The sequence below is a fragment of the Chamaea fasciata genome, unplaced genomic scaffold (genome assembly GCF_029207755.1).
Source record: "Chamaea fasciata isolate MVZ Bird 193981 ecotype frontalis unplaced genomic scaffold, bChaFas1.0.hap1 SCAF_15, whole genome shotgun sequence".
In the NCBI taxonomy this organism is placed as follows: Eukaryota; Metazoa; Chordata; class Aves; order Passeriformes; family Sylviidae; genus Chamaea; species Chamaea fasciata.
In genome coordinates, this window is record NW_027094100.1 from 12,662,328 (window position 1) to 12,680,449 (window position 18,122).

At 50.8% G+C, this 18,122-nt stretch overlaps 1 protein-coding gene across 1 annotated transcript; it reads left to right on the forward strand.

Annotated features, from left to right (window-relative positions):
* Window positions 1-3,402: 3,402 nt before the first annotated feature.
* Window positions 3,403-8,479, forward strand: LOC136297457 (pancreatic secretory trypsin inhibitor-like). The gene is made up of 4 exons (XM_066197375.1): window positions 3,403-3,532; window positions 4,983-5,023; window positions 5,601-5,713; window positions 8,327-8,479. Exons 1-4 carry the CDS (start codon window positions 3,478-3,480, stop codon window positions 8,388-8,390), a joined length of 273 nt encoding a protein of 90 aa, XP_066053472.1. The 5' UTR covers window positions 3,403-3,477; the 3' UTR covers window positions 8,391-8,479.
* Window positions 8,480-18,122: the final 9,643 nt, after the last annotated feature.

Below are 18,122 nucleotides of genomic sequence, written 5' to 3' on the forward strand. Positions count from 1 at the left end.
TTTTAAATCCAACACAAGCAGCATTTTGGACCTAAAAGAGCTTTGAGCATTTCGGGAACTGGTTTTTGTGACACCTCTAGGTTTCACATTTGCATCAGCCTTTCTCCAAATTTCAGTCATCCTACCCATTGCAGGGCAGCAGCAAAGTCCCCACCTGCCTTGCTGAGATGCTGAGCACTGAGGAGCCTCTGGTGCCTGTCCATGAATCCCAAGGGAGGTCCCCACAACCTTCACCAAGGGACCAAGCTCAGGGATGCCACCAGCACAGGGCCATGGTGCAGGTCTTGGTGACACAGTCATTCCTTGGTGAAAGGGGCTGGGACTGCACAAGGAGCTCTGCTCCTGCTTTAGCCCATTCTCTCTCTGGTTCAGGAGAGGGCCGGAAAATGTGAACCACCCCAAGTGAGCTTGTTGGGAAACACCATTATTTGGAAGAGGCTTTAGAACCATTTGTGACTTCTAAGCTGTGATTCACCATCATCTGGGCCTGGTTTGTGATCTTTAAATGGTTTTGACTGGTGACTCTGTTGGTTTCCTGGGGGCATTTGTGGCTTTCTCTTTGTGCATCAAATCTCCACAATAAAACAAATTCCAGCCCTGGTTACAACAAGTGATCCTCCAGCCTGTCATGGAGGCACCATCACAAGGAAATAGGTAGTTTCCCAGATTTTTAATTTTTAATTCCCCTGCAATGTAATTTTTTATCCCTTTGCAACACTTCACTACTGAAATTAATGTAACTTGAAAACACTCAGGTTTGACCAAAAGAAAACACAGAAATTCATCCTGCAGAAGGGGAAACACCTCTTCCTGCTGCTCCACCCGGAGGCAGACCTGGCAGCTCAACTTGCCTCCTTACCCACTGCCCCTTCCCCTTGCGCCTTGTGTGGCATCAATTCTCTCTTCAAGTGCCCCCAGCTTCCAGGAGGAGACACCATCAGCAGCTGCAGAGATCTGGTGTCCTACACTGTGTGTGGCGGCCACCACCCAACAAGGTGGCCAAGGGGACGCCATCCCATGCCAGCACCTGCTTTGGGACCCGCCTGTCCCCTCCATTTCTCCACGACAGGCTCAGCAAGTCACACAGCATGGCTGGCAGAGCCACCTGACTCATTTCTCTCTACTCCTCCAGCTGATGTTTTTGGAGGAACACGCTGCTCTGACAAGGTGACACATCCTGAGAAAGCCCACACTGCCGAGGATGGCACCAGGAGCACCCAGTGCAGTAGCAGTTTGCAGCTCTTTTTCATTCCTCCCCAGTCAAATGAGCCCCAAGCATTTCTGCTTGATTTTCCTGGAGGATACTGAGTTGTTGTCAATCAGGAGAGAGGAGCCCTGAATTCCCCTGTTTTTCAAGGCATCTCATAAAGACACAGCTGTCAGTGGAGATGCTTGGAAAGGAAGAGCATTTGCAAATGGAGAAACTGCATTAAAACCCAAGCGTGCCTGCTGTTCAGCTGCAGCCTATGCTGGAATCTTCTTTTGGCAGAGGCAACTGCCCTTGAGTCTGTTGGTTTGGCTCAATTCGTTGTGGAATAATTAAGTTCAGTCCATTGCACTGCATAATCTGGAGTTTCTTCAACCTTCCTCAGTAGCAAAGTACTTAATCTCATCCAGCTCTGGGAGCGGTTGGGAACATGAAAATCAGGCACTGCAAAGCTATCAGGAGCCTAAGCAGTAAGAGGATGAAGAAAGAAGTGTCCAGGAGGCAGGGGAAGGTCAGCAGCCTGCCTGTGCTTTTATGCCTCTGACTTCTGGAGGAAGAAGAAAACCAAGGCATTACACACACTCGAAATGTCCCAGGAGCCAACACAGTTGCCACCTGCAGAGCATAAACAGTAAGGATTTACCCATCAAACTCAAGTCTGGAAATGTGCCTGGATGTTTCCAAGGAATCTGAGGGAAAATGTTGCTGTTCCTGGACAATCCAAACTATCACATTTCCTGGCTAAAGCAAGAATCTCTAAACTGAAAAATGTGTTTTACCAGGAGTGGGCACACCCCAAACATGGGTAATCAGTGAAACTCTTGTCAGCACTGCTCTATTTACATGTCTTAGGTTGAAGAGGAAAAATAACAGGGGACAGTGTTGGACTGAGATGAACCTCTTTCAGCTATAAAAAATGATCATCCCTCCCTCCCTTGCTCCTCAAGAGTGTGATTGCACCACATGAACCATTGTCCCAGGCACACTACAGGATTGTTGTCTGTGCTCAAAGGTCCACTAACACCCACCCCAGCTCCTGAGAGCTGCTGAGCAGGTCATACCCAAAGCCAGCTTTACTCTCTGAATTAACAAAATAACAGATGCCACTAGGAGCAGTTCTTTCTGCTTCATGTTGCAGGTCAGCCCAGGGAGAGCAGAGGGAAACCCTGTCAAGAGGGAGGAATCTCCCCATGACCACTGAAACAAAATCAAAAGAGATGTTTATGGCAGGGGAAAGCACCCTCCAGAGCCACGCTGGGAATGGGGTATCCCTTGGACAATGGAGCAGCTGCCAATGGAGCTGAGATTTCTCCCTCTCAAACAGCTCCTTGGATTGCTCTTGGCATTGACTTTTTCCTGTTCAGCTAATTAAAAATCTGTCTTTGAGTCATAAGCCCCCATTAGTAATAATTTGCTTTGCACTTCTCCAGTGATTTATGGCTGAGATATCAAAGGGCTTTAGAAACATTAATTAATCCTTCTAATCCCCGAGGGACCGATCCACTCTCTGCAATGCACCATTGATGGTGTAACTGTAGGAAATCCCCAGGGTTTACTCCCAGCTGCAGGCAGGGAGAGGGGAAGGGAGCAGTGCCTGACCCAGCGGCTCATTTCAGCTGCTGTCTGCAATCAGAGATGTGCAGTCAAAACAGCAGCACTGAATATGCAGCCACCAGCCAGCCCAAGGCACAGGCAAGCTCTGCTCTCCAGGAGCAATCCTTGCTCCCATTCGTGCCTGCCAGGGGAGGGAAGGGGAGCTGCAGCACCCCAGCTCTGCTCTGTGGATCACAAAGCCATCTTCACCCAGAGCTGGCTTCACCAGAGAGCTTCACCCTGCAAGTGGCAGCAGCAGGGTCATTAATCAAAGCCACAGTGCTGATAGCTGTATTTCCCTCACTGTCCTGCCCATTTCTCCAATCTTAGTTCTTTGTACAACGTTGCTCTATCACAGCTTGGAGTGCAGACCCAGGGCTGACCCCACGCCTGGGACAGGGCCCCAGCCCTCGCTGGAGATAAGGATTGTTACCTCCATTGGCTTGGGAGAGGCTTTCATCCTTGCGCCCACCAATGAGCCAGTTGCCACCTGGTGTTGTCTCCGTACTTTGTATGTTGTCACCATAGGACTGCAGGGTGGAGCTGGCTGTGTGGTGTGGTGCCAGGAATGGGGAAAGATATAAAGGTCCCAGCAGGCTGCCAGAGACAGGATCTCTGAGGCACGGAGGAGTGTTCCAGTTTCTCTCCACTGTGCTCAGTAAAACATCACCTTGACCATGAAGGTAGCTGGTGTTTTCCTGCTCCTCTCCCTGGCACTCTGCTTCTACCAAGGTAAGTCCAACATTTTGCTTAGGAGCTATTTCCTCTCCTTGCTAAAGCTCCCAGGTCTGCCACATGGGAAGGTGAGTGTGGGAAGAGCCAGCTGGTGCTGGGACCTTGCTGTGGCCCTGGGCAGGGAATGCTGCAATGGCCAATGTGCATTAAACCTGTACCTGTCTGTGAGCAAACCTAAAACAAAGGCTTTGAAAGGGTGCACTTGCTCCCAAAAATGAGCAGATCTTCTGGGCTGACGCTCTTTCTTCAGGGGTAGGATTTGTCCTGTAACTGGTGATTTCTAGGACAGTGTGATCCTTTCAGAGTGAATAGGTGCTATTCTGGTTTTAAAAAAGCAAATCCAAGAAGACAGGAAATGAATCTATGCAAGGGAAGATGCAGCTCTCACTACTAAAGCCAATGTTTAAGCCAACTGTGTTTTCAAAATCCCATATGGTGCAGAGGGATGAGAACATGAGCTGTTGCTGCTCCTCAGGTCCTGCTTCAGTGGGCTCATTCCAAATGGAGGGTGCTTCTGAAGCAGGTCCTCTGTCATCCTGTTTACTGCACAGAGGCTGCCATTGCAGGGCTGTCTGAGCACAGAATCTGGGCTCATTTCAGATGAGCTGAGCATGTAGTGAGCTGCAGCTCCTGGGTCTGGACCAGTGCTAGCCCAAAGTAAAATCCTTGAAATATTAAACAGTGTGGCTACCAGCTCCTCAGCACCAAAATGTTTCACAGCTATTCACAGCTACTGGGCCGCGCTGGTTGTTAATACAGATGTAGTATAAATCCTCCATGTAGATGACTTCTGTGTTTATAAAAACACCCCAGGATCTTCTTCTTGGTTCTGCCTTTTGCCAAAACAATTCAGGTTGTTTTTCAAAACACACCCACTGCATGTTCCACCCATGTTCCACCCAGCTGCCAGCTCTGGGCCAGCTTCTCCATGGGGAAGCCAACCAAAGCCATGGCTTTATCCCACCAGCTTTGATGTGAGACCTCAGGGTCTCCTTCTAGTAGAGACTTTCAACAACTTGTCTTTTGCTCTGCTTGCTTGTGGTAAAAACTGAGTAAAAGTTGAAAAATTGCCCTGGATTTATGCCAGCACCTGTCCAGTGTCAGCAGGAGTTTCTCAGTTCCTCATGAACATGTGGTGAGACAGGACAAAAGCCACCTTTGCTCCCTGACAACTGGCAAGTGACACCTCTAGAAGTGCATTTTGCCTTGGCAGGGCCTTGCACCATTACAGTGTTTCTGCCAGGGGAAAGAGGGTGACACAGCAGGGAGAGATCCAGCTGAGAAATGTGGGAGATCCAAGGGAAGAAATTATTTTCTGAGACAAAGGTGATTGAGTGAAGACATACAGTCCTCAGCCTAAACTGTCTTTTATTCTGTCCCACTTGAAACCAGCCTGAATGATGGGTGCTAAGGCGTCTTTCTCTCTCTCTCTCTCCTTTTTCTCTAGGAAATGCCGATGTGGTTGCAGCTTCTGTCAGAGGAACAGAGGTAAAGTCTCCTCTTTTATGTAGCACAAGTGAGACAGCACTAACCCATACACTGGGGAGCCAAACTGCTAAATACAGTGAAGCAGAGTGGGGTGACAGCCCAAAGATGCCAGGGCCTGGGAACCCCCTTCCACCTGCTGTGCCACGGCAAACTTCCAGTGATGATACTGGTTTTCCACTGCATTTCCCCCAAACGCTGAAGGAAAAGTTCCTAAAAGTCTAAATATTGCTGTTACCTGCCAAGAAAGTCAGAAATCCCCTTAGTCTCTGGCTTGCAAGTGTGAGGACAGGTGTTGCTGTGGCATACAAATAAAAACTGGGAAGAACATGCTCAGGCAGTGCCCGTGGAGCCCTATTTACACTGCTACTCCTAAGGGTGTGCAGCAGTGCCAGGTGGAGTTCAGCTGGCCAAGGGACATGGTGGCAGATGGTCCCAGTGTTCCTGAGCTCATAGCAGAGCTCTGAGGATGGGTTATGGAGATAGACAAAATGTGCTGCACCTCTCTGGGAAAGCAAAGCTCCTTTGGTAAATTGAGAACAGGCTTAACATTTTCAAAATTAACCTTCTGTGCCTCCAGCCGTCTTGTGAGAATTTCAACCTGAGAAGAGGGTGTACAAGGGAGTTTGACCCCATCTGTGGCACGGATGACCTCCTGTACAGCAACGAGTGCCTGTTGTGCCTTCACAACCTGTGAGTATCTGAAACTGCTGCAAGCCTGAATGCCACACAAATGAGGGCTACCACACATATCTGGGATTTCCTAGAAAGAAATCTGTTTGCATGCAGCTGGGTGGAGCTTGGGCAGCGAGCCCAGCACATCTGGCACAGATCTGGCCTCCTGCACAGATGCTGTGCCCGCTGCTCGGAGCAAGTGGGCTCCAGCTGAGGGAATGGGTGTGCTGTGTGTGGCTCGCAGCACACATGCTGCCCACAAACAAAAATCTCCCCATACCTGCAGCTGCCAAGCAGCAGCGAGAGCTGGCAGGCATCCAGGGTCTCAGACAAATGGCGAAGTCCTCGAAGGCTGCCCAGATCTAGCGCGAGGGCTGAAGGATATTTTTCCAGATGACCTCAGATGTGTGGTGGCTGAAGGAAAAAAAACTGTGTTTTTTCACCCCAGAAATTTATAGCTGAGCTCTGCTTTCTGTCTTCTCTGCATATGAAAGGATACCATTTGCTCTGGGTATTTTTAAGAATGAGTTTTATGTTTAATCTGTGCTGGTGCCAGATTGCACTGTTCTAGCAGAAGGCCAGGTCCAAATGCTAAGGGTGTCTCTGGCAAGACTTGATACATTTCATCTGGCTTGGGCCCTAGGTAGTTTAAAATATATTTATACATTGGAAGCACTCTGTGTCAGACAAGTGAAGGAATTACTTCCAACTCAATGCTATTAAGTGGTTCAAAAATCTCTTTTGGGAAGATTGAGTCTTATCTGGAGCCAGATGCCCCAGTCTGCAGGGCTATGGGAGCTTCACCCTTGACTTCACCTGGTGTAGGCAGGGATTTTTGGTGATCAGGCTCACAGGTCCATCTGCCATCAGCAGACACATTTGTAGCAGAAGCTCAAAGTCCAGCTTTTCTGTCTCTGGATGAGTGGGCTTGTGGAGACAAATTCAGCTTTCAGGAGTGTCGCCTCCCTGCTAACTCTGCAGGAACAAGGAACAGAATCCAGATCACCGGGGGAAAAAAAAAAAAAGAGCCTGGATAAATATTGTCAGTTGGGTTGTCCCCTCTTTGCTTCATTAACCCAGGCTTCTGCCACATATTCTGCTCCCTGGCCTGCTCAAATGCTGGTTCACCTTTCAAGGCTGAGTATGATGCAGTCAGGCAGAGAGAGGCTGAGTGGGATCTCCTCAGCAAAGGCACCACAGTTAATGACCCGGCACGGCCTGGCAGGGTAGTAATGACCCTGCTGGAAGCCAGCAGCCCAGCACCAGCTGTCCCTGTATTGTGCAACAGATGGGGGTGGGAGGTTCATCAGACACAACATCATTAGGGCTTTGGCCACGGACCAAGAGCGGGGTAAAGAGAGTGAGGAAGGCTCTGCAGTCAGCTGTGCAAAGTGGCATCCAGGATGCTCCCCAGAGCAGAGAGCAGCTTCAGAGGGGATGGGAGAATCCAGTGCTCACAAGAAGGGAAATTGAGCTACCAGAAAGAGAAAGACTGGTGGTGTATTCAGAGCTGGCCAGGAGTCAGAGGAGGGACGAGATGGATGAGGAGCTGGTGCTGCATCCGCCTTGTGTTGACAGGTGCTCCATTCACAGAGCTCTTAAAACTCCTGTTTGTGCAAGCTCCAAAGAGCTGACACTGGAAATGTGCTGCTCCTGTGGGTCACTGCCCCAAGCCTTGCAGCTCCCCTGTTCTGTTCCCAAGTGATGGAATTCTGAGGTTAGGAACAGCCATTTGGTCTCCTGGCCATGGCCATCTGGGCCCGGCACCAGGACTCTGAAGCTGTCTGGTGCCAAATGTCTTGGGGGAGAGATAAACGGAGTGTCCTCATCTATAAAGCCTTGGTCCGTGGGGAACAGTCAGCCGAGAGGCAGGATGAAGTGTCATTTGCAGTTCTGTGTGTGCAACTGGCCTGACAAGAGCTGGAAGCCTGTGAAGAGTCTGGGAATAACTACGGAGAGCATCTGGCGGGTCCCTGAGGCAGCAGTGTCTCACTTGTCGCCTCCGGTCACTTCACTGTGACCAGCATGCAAAATGCTTTTTGCAAAACGCAAATCATTTTACCAGAGTTTCTCTAACGACCCTGAGAAATGGATCTGTCTTTCCAAAGAGGAGAACATCATGATTCCGCGTGAAAATGGAACAATTCAGAGGAATCAGGTCCGCTATTGGGCAAAAAGAAGAAAATAGTTCTTTAAAGGCACGTTTTTAATATTTTCCTTATTTTTGCTGCAGAGGCAATCAGGAGGGGAGGCTGGGAGCAGGCCAAACCCAAGTGAGACACAGTGGTGGTCTTTTGTTTCTAAAAACCTACAATACAAATTCATAACCTTTATTGTCTGCAGTCAGACAGGCATTAGAGGTGTCTCAGTGCTGTCCTGCAGCACTGAGGTGAATTATCCTGCCAGGAGGTGTCAGAAAGCACTCTTGAGCTTATTGGAATTAATTAACACATGTCCATGGTAACCCTGAACTCCCTGTCAAGAATATGTGGCCTTGCTTGCTGTGAATAACACTTAGATGATGATTTAAGCAGTATTTTCCTTTCTTCCTGCCTTTGTCCTTTGAGCCAGGCTCTGCTGTGTCTCAGGGACCCGAAGGCAGCCCCCCAGCATTTTTAACCTCTCTTCCAGGCAAAGAAGTGGCCACGTGCGCATCAAGAACAGAGGAATGTGCAGAACTCCCCGCGTCAACTAGGCTGCAAACTGAGGCACAACCATTCCAGATGAGAGCACAAAGCTGTCCCCTCACTCGCTCAAACCCCCAATAAAAAGGAAGCATCGCCATGTCTTGTGCTGGGATTTCTTACACACACACCAATCCCCTTTCCCCAACACTTACAGCACCTTCCTGAAAAATAAGGTCTGTTCTGGTGATGCCCATAAAGGGCTGTGAGCAAATTACTGACAGAGCCCCAGGGAGAAGGCTGGGACGTGCCCAAGGAGAGAGCCAGGCTCTGGCATAACAGGGAGGTTCTTTTTTTGCATCAAGAATTTTGTTTTCCTTTCCTAGACTTCCAGTGTTCAAGCAATAGATTTTTAGCATCCTCATGACTTGCAATTGCATTTGCTAAACACAGGGGACTAAAGCCCTTGCTCCAGAGCTTTGGCCAGGAGAAAGAACCCAACAAGTCATCTCCATGCTGACCCATCTCCAGCCTTGTCCATGTGCCAGTGCCCCATGACATGGTCCCTGCGCACCAAGAGTCACCAGCCTCATGCTTGTCCTGCAGGTCACAGCTACCCAGAGCCTCAGAAAACCAATAAGATTCCATTTTTCCAGGCAAAAATCTTTCCCCCCCCCCCCCTCTACTGGCCTGGGTGAGCTTTGCTGCTGGTACTGGTGACCTGGCCTCAGGGCTGCGGGCTGGCAGGATGGGAGATGCCTTTCCAAGAAGGACTTGAAGATGCTGGTGGATGAGAGGCTGAACATGAGCCAGCAATGTGCACTCACAGCCCAGAAATCAGCCTTGTCCTGGGCTGCATCCAAAGCAGTGTGGGCAGTAGGGCGAGGGAGGGGACTTGGCCCCTCTGCTCTGATGAGACCCTCCTGCAGTGCAGCACGCAGCTCTGGGGTCCCCAACACCAGAGAAATTTGGACTGTTGGAGCAATTCCAGAGGAGGCCACACAGACACTCCAAGGGCTGGATCACCTCTGCTACAGCGACAGGCTGAGAGAGGCGGGATTGTTCAGCCTGGAGAAGAGAACGGTCCTGGAAGACTTTAGAGCCCCTTCCAGTGTCTAAAGGGGCACCAAGAGAGACTTTTTACAGGGGCTTGGAGTGACGGGGCAAGGAGGGATGGCTTCAAACTGACAGAGGGCAGGGCTAGGTTAAATATTAGGAAGAAGTTTTTTACCGTGAAGGTGGAGAGAAACCGCAATAGGTTGCCCAAAGAAGTTGTGGATACCCCATCCCCGGAAACATTCAAGATCAGGCTGGAGGGAGTTCTGAGCAACCCGGTCTCGCTGAAGATGTCCCTGCCCACGGCGGGGAAGGGGGGGGACGGACCAAATGCCCTCTGAAGGTCGCTCCCGACCTGCGCATCCCGCGGTTCTGCGCGGTGCGGGCGGGACGCGGGGCGCGGGCTCCCGGACGGAGCAACAGCGGGAGGAGCTTTCGGCACTGGAGGCCGCTGTTGCTCCGCCGCAGCCGGGCCGGCCGCCGGAGCCGAGCCCGCAGCTGGATCCCGCAGCTGGATCCCGCAGCTGGGTCGCGCAGCTGGGTCCCGCAGCTGGGTCCCGCAGCTGGGTCCCGCAGCCGGAGGAGGCGGCGGGGGATACGCGGTCGGCCGGGCGGGGAGCGGCGCCGGCCCCGCGGGCGCGCAGCGGGCGGGCGGGCGGGCGGTGCTGCTCCTACCAGCCCTGCCCGGGAGGCTGGAAGCCGCTGAGGTGAGGTAGCCGCGGCACTCAGCCTCGCCGCGTCCCTGTCGCTCACGCCCCGAGACCCACGGGTAGGTTTGCGGGGATGCTGCGCCCGGGGGGCTGCAAGGACAGGAGTGGCCCCGGAGGGTGTGCCCTGCGCTGGAGGGATGTGTCTGTGTCCGCCTGGCGCTGGCACAGCACTGCCAGCTTCTCCCTGGAGAGCCGGGCACTCCCCTGCTCGTGCCAAAGGGATGCCGTGAGTCAGCCCAAAACAGGGACAGAGCATGTGGAGTTGGGGATCAAACCCTCGTGGGGTTCCCTATGATTCATAGCCCTTCAGTAAATGACTGGTTGTATTTAGGGCAGACCCAACGCTTTGTTCTTAGGAAATCCTGGACTTTGCTGTGGGCAGAAAGATGAGTTCTCTTTATGAAGTGGCTGAAACAAGCACACACACACACAAAAATATGCATGATCCAGCTGAGAGAGCTCCAGTGCTCGTTTGCAATTTCAAATGCGGCCAGATGCAGCTGGAGGGGGGGGAAGCACAGGCTCCTCTTCTCAGACCTGCCAAAGAGTGTCTGCAGTCGAGGGAGAGATGAAAAACGACTCACTTTGCCCACATGTAAAATTAATTCACTAAAGGTGGTAGTCCCAAATAGGCTTGGGACTGTGAATTGCCTTGACATCTTTGCACACAGGGGATCCTGGAAGGATGCTTCCCACAGCTGGGGTATTGCTGATTCTGCTGCATCATAAGAAATGGAGCCTAGCTTTTATCCAGGGAGATCTCTGCAAGTGAGGCTGGCAGGAGGGGAGACCGATCCTCCCTACTCTTCTTTCACTGCTCTTGGATTTTGTGGCATGTCTAAACCCACCTTAGCCCCAAACTCATCCCATTTGGTTCCTTCTACCCAGCAGAACACTGAAAAGTGCACTGAGGCCAGTTTATGCCGAGCAAAAACATCTTTCCTGCCTATGCCATTTCTGGGAAACATCACCCGGTGTTAGCCAAGAGCATTTCTTTGATGAAGTGAGGTGCTGACCGAGCCTGCAAAGCAGCAGGTCTCGTCAGCCGCACGGCTGAGCGCAGCCTGCGTCTCCCCAGGCACTGTTCTGATGAGAACTGGCATTCCTGCTAAATGTCAGCCACATCCGTTTCACAGCAAGGTCCATATCAGCCTGGAGATTATGGGAAGCAGCAGGTCAGGGACCGCTCTGTAGCTCTGCACAGCTAGGGCACATCAGGCAGAACCAGTGGCAGGTTTCCAGGAGGGAATGGTCCCTGTCCATATTTCAGTTTTGGTTTGAACAAAGGTAAATCTGAGGTGCAGGTGCAAAGTTTAGACTCATCCTTAAAAGCTGGTCTTCTACCCCCATAAGATTTTTTTCTTGAGGCCAAGGAAGGGAATGCTTCATCCAAGCTGCTCGTCTGCCATCTGATCCCCAGCAGAGCCTGGAGCTGTCCTGCCAGCAGCCAGCCCGACTCTTCTGAGACACCAGCTTGCTTCCCTGTCTCCATGATGCTGTTTTCCAGTGCTGGTGAGCTGGAAGGGACAGAGCAAAAGGGAAAGTGACAGGAGCAATGGCTTCAGTTCTTGGTTGCTTTGTCTAAATAGCTGCAGCTCTTCAGGCTCCTTCCCAAGGCAGTGCTTCTGGCCTGTGTTTGGAGCCCTGAACACGTTTTGAATGATGCAGCGAGGGAAAAACAGGATTTTCCAAATCAGAGGAAGGGCTCAGCCATCAGCCTCGCTCCTCCTTCCCTTCTGGCTGCTCCCAGAGGGCTCAGCCAGAGCAAAAAATGGAAAGGCCAAGAGGACATGGTGGGTGAGGAGAATCCCAAAGGATGGTAGAAAGGGCTCAGCATTTACTGCCCTGAGCAAGCTCAGGCTGAGAGCGACGCAATTCCTGCCCCAGAGCCGCAATTCCTGCCACAGTGCCACGCTGCTCACAAAAACAAGTAGTTTAATGACAAAGGGGGGAAATTCCAGAAATAACCTCAGTGGTTTGAAAATTTCAGAAATAACCTCAGCCAACCAGGGCTGCACAGAAAGCAGTACACCCCCAGTACCCAGCCCCTGCCTGCCTGCCCTGGGAGCACCAGCACATCCTCAGGAGGAGCAGGTGGTTTGAAGGCTAGCAGTGTTTCCCTTCCTGTTCCTCCTCCTGCCATCCAGGGGCATTTCTCCTGCAATCCTTCACCAGGATTTGCTGTTCTGGTGGAAGCTTTTCAAAGCAGGGTTGCATCTCTGTGCCTCCGAAGCAGCCCTGGGAACTGCCAAGCCTCAGAAATGTCACAAGAGTGACAGAAGCCGGACAGCTAAGGACAGAAGGCCCAGGGGAGCATTTTCAGATCAGGAAAACATGTTCCTTTAAATTGAGACTTTTCTGCCAGTAAAAACTCTTGTAAAATTCAGCTGGGGAAGCCCTTCCCCCTCCACCTTCTGGAACATTTTCCTGACGCTCCCACCTGGGAGGCAGTATCTATTTCCACTGCCAGTGGCATTTGACTTCATGATGTCATGGTAGCATACTGTGAATTCAGGTTTAGAACTGGACTGAGGGACTTCAGTGAAACGCAAGACCCAAGCTGAGAAGAAGCCCTGAATTTTTGGTAGTTGCAAAACATTCATGTGTCCAGGCCTGCTTGGAAAAGGCAGCTTTGGTACCACCTCTGCCCACTGCAGCCTTCCCCAACATTCCTCTGATAAGAAAGCTTCTATTTTAGTCACGTTTTCAACATCAGATTTGTTTTTCCAGTCCAGAAATAAGCAGAGCCATCCTCAGATTTGCTGCAGCTGCCGGAGGGCGCTTTCCATGAGGCATGTTCAGTCCTAGGAGACTTGTTTTGGGGGGAGCTGAATTAAACTCCTTTTTGTGGGCTGGTAAGCAAAACCCCCCTTTGCAGACACCCCATGGGAGCCCATCTGCTGCTGGAAAGGCTCCTGTGTGCTATGATGCTTCCACGTGCCACCTCCCAGATCTGGCCTTTGGCACAGGATGCAGACAGAGGCGTCCCACAGTGCCCAGGGCAGGGCAGAGATCCAGAGCCTGCTCTCCTTGATGGGTACAGAGCCACTTCAGCTGCTGCTGCTGTGACAGCCTCAACGAGAGATGTCAGGAGTGCCAGCAAATGCAAACAGTTTTGTCATGGTGGAGAGGCAGCTGCCAGCCCAGCACAGCAGCACTGCTGTGGCAGAGGGTCACGCTGCCAAGCTTGAGGCCACCGAAGGAAATACCAATTGGTTCCACCCGAGTGGGAAATGACAGTGTTAATGCTCTGCAAAGGAGAAGTCTGACTGAAATGGAAGGATGCTTTTAAACTGCAAATTTCCTTTAATCTAAACCACAGCTCAGGCTACGTAGGGAAAAGCTGTCCTTGGCAAATGTATGGGAATGAGCTGGAAGTGGCTCTGAACCGATACAGAGAGGCTGTCCCCAGGGCTTAGTGGGGCTGGAGCGGGATCATTGCTAAATAAGAGAGTGGACAGTTCTCAGAGGCGGGCTGAAACCGCCCAGATAACCACAGACATGGCACAAATAGCCACAACTGGAGCTGCACATTTGAAGCAAGATCTCAGCTTTTGCTTTCTAATGTCTCTGAGCTGTTACAGAGAAGTCAGATGACAGCAATAGTTTGTATTTCTCTCTATCAAAAGACAGTAAGCTTCCAGGAGCAGGGAACATCCAAAGTGTTCTGCAGGCAGCGCAGACAGCGAAGCAGCCCTGCCAGTGTTTCAACACTGCTTTTCTGGCCTTTATCTTTCATCAGGCACACTCCACTTAGAGTGGGGACAGGAGGGGCTGGAAGTGCCAGCTCTGCGTGGTGCTGGCACGTGAAGCTGGATTCCTGAGGCTCTGCACACTGTTGGAGACCTCCCGGCACTGCAGTCGGCATTAGCACTGCAGGTGGATTCAATGCTGAGATGTTCTGCTTCCTTCCAGCTAAGCAGCACAGGTCCTGGAAAGCTCCCAGGCAAAGGTCCTGCCCTTCACCTATGCCAGAACAATAACCTGTTGTTGTAGCACAGCTCAGCAGGGCTGGATTGCAGACTTTTTCCAATAAGTTCAGCGCTTTTCTAACTGCAAGAGGACGCCACGAATAGAAAATCACGTGTGAAGTTTAACCCAAACAGGCTGCTGGCCTCTGAGAGAAGGCTGGATCCTTCCCGGCACACCTTGGCATGGATTTAGGTGGTGATCCACCCCCACACCTGCGTGGTGGGGTGCTGGGAAGCTCTCCTTTGCTGGCAGATGGTACAATGTGGCTTGAAGCCACAAAGGCATTAGGTCAGTGTAAGTGTCCAGCTTGCAGGTGGCATCACTCTCACAGACCGAGATCTGATGCATTAATCAGTGACCCCCTATCAGCCCTCTTTTCTGAGTCATTATCCATAAGGAGAAGGGTAGCAGCAGCTTCCCTACATGCCCTATCACATGCCCTGGGGCACTGTCCCCACCACTAATGCCCCCACAGGTGCAGATGATGTTTAACTCCAGAGGCAGGATTCCACGACCTGAAAGCATAGGCCAGGAATTCCTCAAGTTGGGTACATCAGGGGCTGAAACATGGTGGTGAAAGAGCCAAGGCAGGACTGAAGCATTAGGCAAGGTGTGGCTGGGGCAGTGAAAGGTGTCTCACAGCCCTTGCACTGATGGCCACGTGCTGGGAATGTCCAAAGGCAGGGAATGAGTTATTGCACATGGCAGTGAGATGGCACTGACTCCTGACTCAGTGTGCCAATACCTGTGGATTTGGCAGAGCTCTGGATCCGCCCCCAGCAAGGCACCACAGGGAGCTGCACCAGCACTGCTGCAGCTGCTACTGGGCTGGAAATGTTTCTGGCTGTTCCTAGGGCTTGGGCAGGAGTTCTCTCTCTTTCCTCACCCCATTCCTGGTCGCAAGCACTCAGGAATTTGGAACCCAAAGGGATTGTTCAGAGCACATTCCAAGGGGATGAAGCTATTGGTGGTGACTCTCGTGGCCTCTGCTGGCATTCCTGGCTGGTCCAGGACACTGCACTTGCATCAACACTAGCCAGTGGCAACACAGCAAGGAAGGAAAACATCTGCACCAGGAGCTCCTCTCCTCCTCCTGACAGCAGAACCCACACAGTGCAGGAGGGGAGTAGGGATCTTGCCCTGCCAGTGTGGATGGGTTGTTTTAGGGAGCAGCACACGCATTCATACACTTTCTTATCACATTCATCCTGTCTGGGAGGTTCCAGGAACCATGCAGATTCAGCTACAGTGTCCTGAATCAAGCCAAATCAAACCAGCATGGAACAGAACTCCAGAGTCTGCCCTCCAACCCTTCTCTGGCCACTGATATCTCCAGTGCCCTGAACTCAGCTTCTCCAGTGCCCTGAACTCAGCTTCTCCCATTCAACAGGATCATCTAATTTTGGTGCTCAGAAACAATCATTAACATGCCTGAGTTTTCCAGTTTGCCTGGCAGTGCAAGAGAGACAAGTAGAGTATATAAACTAAGAGAGAGTTCAAGGCCACTGTCTTTCTGAGAAAAAACTGAAATATTAAGCATAAACTGATTTGGTCATAATGAGAGCACCGTTGTTTCTGCTGTTGCTTTCTAGTCCAGAGCCACAAATAACCCCAACCTCTTGGCAAAGGAAAGAGACTATCTGGTTACAAATAACTTCCCAAAAAGCTATTAAGAAAAGTTTTATTCACCTCTATAAGCACTAGGGCAGACAAACATCTTCTGGTTCCAGCACTGACATGCTCCCTATCCTGATCCAACTCCTTTTAAAGATAAATCCTGCCTTAGAGGCAGCTAATTGACTTCAAAGGCAGGTCCAGGCTTTTCCAGCTCTCTTACAGGCAAAGTGAAGGGTTTGGCCTAAATAGGACATTTGGACAAGGAAACATATATTTAAATTTGCATAGTTGAACTGCCACTCTCAGAAATAAAGCCCATGAGAGCAAAGTCACCCTCAGTAACCAGTCCCCACATCAGGAGAACTTTCCCATGCAAACAAGTTCCTGTTCATTGGGGCATGGCATGTACAGCCTCCACGAGCCACAGTTCATCACTTTCGGGATTTTGTGCCTATTTTAAGCCCACGATTCTTGCTTGCTTGTGCAAAAAACTGCTGGGATAACCCACTGAAGTTGAAGCAAAGGAGATGAGTGCCAAGTCTTCAAGAGTCGCAGCTGGAAACAGCGTGGCTGCAGTTCTGAAAGCCATGAAGGCTTCCTCATCCAAACCCCTGACCATATACATAATGGCCAGAAAGGTCCTTACCAAAGTGGAAACTGGCAAACAGCACCTTTGTCACATAATCCCCAGGTAACCCAGCAAACCTGTTGTCATACACCTGCAGGGTGACTGAGCCACCTTTCACACTCTCTGCTGCTGCTGTTTGAAGAGTTTGAGTTTGGAGAAGCCTTCAAACAAGCCCTTGACTCCAGGTCCCCAGCCTGACACGTGTGCTCTGCACATAAGGGTCAGTGCCACTCCCTGTCCCCCCTTGCTTGCAAGCATTTGGCTGCACCATGAGAAATAAGCCACAAATCAGACAAACAAAGACTGGCCACACAAGCTGTTTTGCTTCAGCAAAGATAAGGCCAGAGACCAAAAAGGAACCTCGGAGGAAAATTAAAAATATCACTGCAAACCTGTAGCCTGGCAATGTGCCTAATTGGGCATTGCCCACATCAAGAGGAGATATTCCTGTGAAAACCTGGTGCTGATTAACTCGAAGCCTGTAGATGGGATCCTGCACAAGCACCTGCCACTGGAAATCCAGGAGGGCAGATGTAACAGGAAGCGGCAGGAGGTACATAAAATGTAATTTTCTCTTCCTCTGATCGAGCGTGTTGAAGAATAGCTTGCCTGTGTTGAGACAGAGTGTGAAAACCACCTTGTCAATAGATAGAAATCATGGGGTTGTTGAGCCAGTCAGGGCACGAGGTTTTATTTCTAGACCATCAAGGGAGAAATAATTCTTTAGAAAAATCAATGAAATTTAAATGAGTACATAGGAATGGCTGGTTTAGCCCCAAAGGTCCATCCAGCCAAGCACTATGCTTCCAGCACAATATGTCCTTCATCAAGAGAAGGGAGTTGTGCGGCTCCTGAGGGCACCGTGAACATGAGACGTGTGTGGAGATGTGAAGTGCCAAAAAAACAGATGCCATCTCCTCGGATCCTCCCACGTCCCCCACGTCCAGCATCAAAATTAGGTTGTTTGGGTGGTTCTGCTGGGGGATCTGAGGGCCTGGTAACCCCCTGTACAGTTCAAGATTGTGGCCAAGGACTCAGGGGCATCACGTCCCCACTGGCAGAGCCAGGCAGGAATTCTCTTGGCAAGGAGCTGCTCCCTGGCAGAGGGGTCACATGCCCCTCTGTGTGGCTGCATACAGAGGGGCATAACTGTCCCCAGACACCCATCTGGATCATGTCAGCTGGGCTGGAGGTTTTGGTCACATTCTGCCACCCCTCCTGAACCTGGGAATCAGACAAATCTGTCTGTGCCGCAGGAAAACTGGGTGAAGTGTCTGGTGTGCTTCCACAACGTACAAGGATCCTAATTAAATATCAAGAGATGCCTTTCTGTGTTCACGGCTTCCATCCTCTCCTCAACGCTCAGCCACCAAGGCCTGTGGTCTCAGCTCAAGGCTGTGCCCTCTGAGCTGGTTCTGGCAGTGTCTGACTCTGCAGCTCTGGAGCTGAACCCTTCCAAAAAGCCATCAACAGCTGAGCCATCTCTCTAACTTCATGCTAATGTTACCAATTAATAAAAATAAATTTTAAAGGAGCCTAAGGAGCTCAAAGCTGTATCAGGTGTTTTTCCATTTTCTTTCAAAGGCTTCCAGTAATGGAATTTCTACAACTTCCCCAAGAAGCCATTTCCCAGCATCTGTGTCTGTCTGGTTTGGCTCATGACATCTTCTCCTAACCAAGAAACACACAGAGGAAAAAAAACATTTTCTTCCTCTTTTCGGTAGCTGTTTACACATCGCAAGAGCCTCACACTTATCCTGTTTTGCCTCAAATTTCAGTAAACAATTTTCTCCCTCCCTTCCATCTCCTGCTAGGTCAGA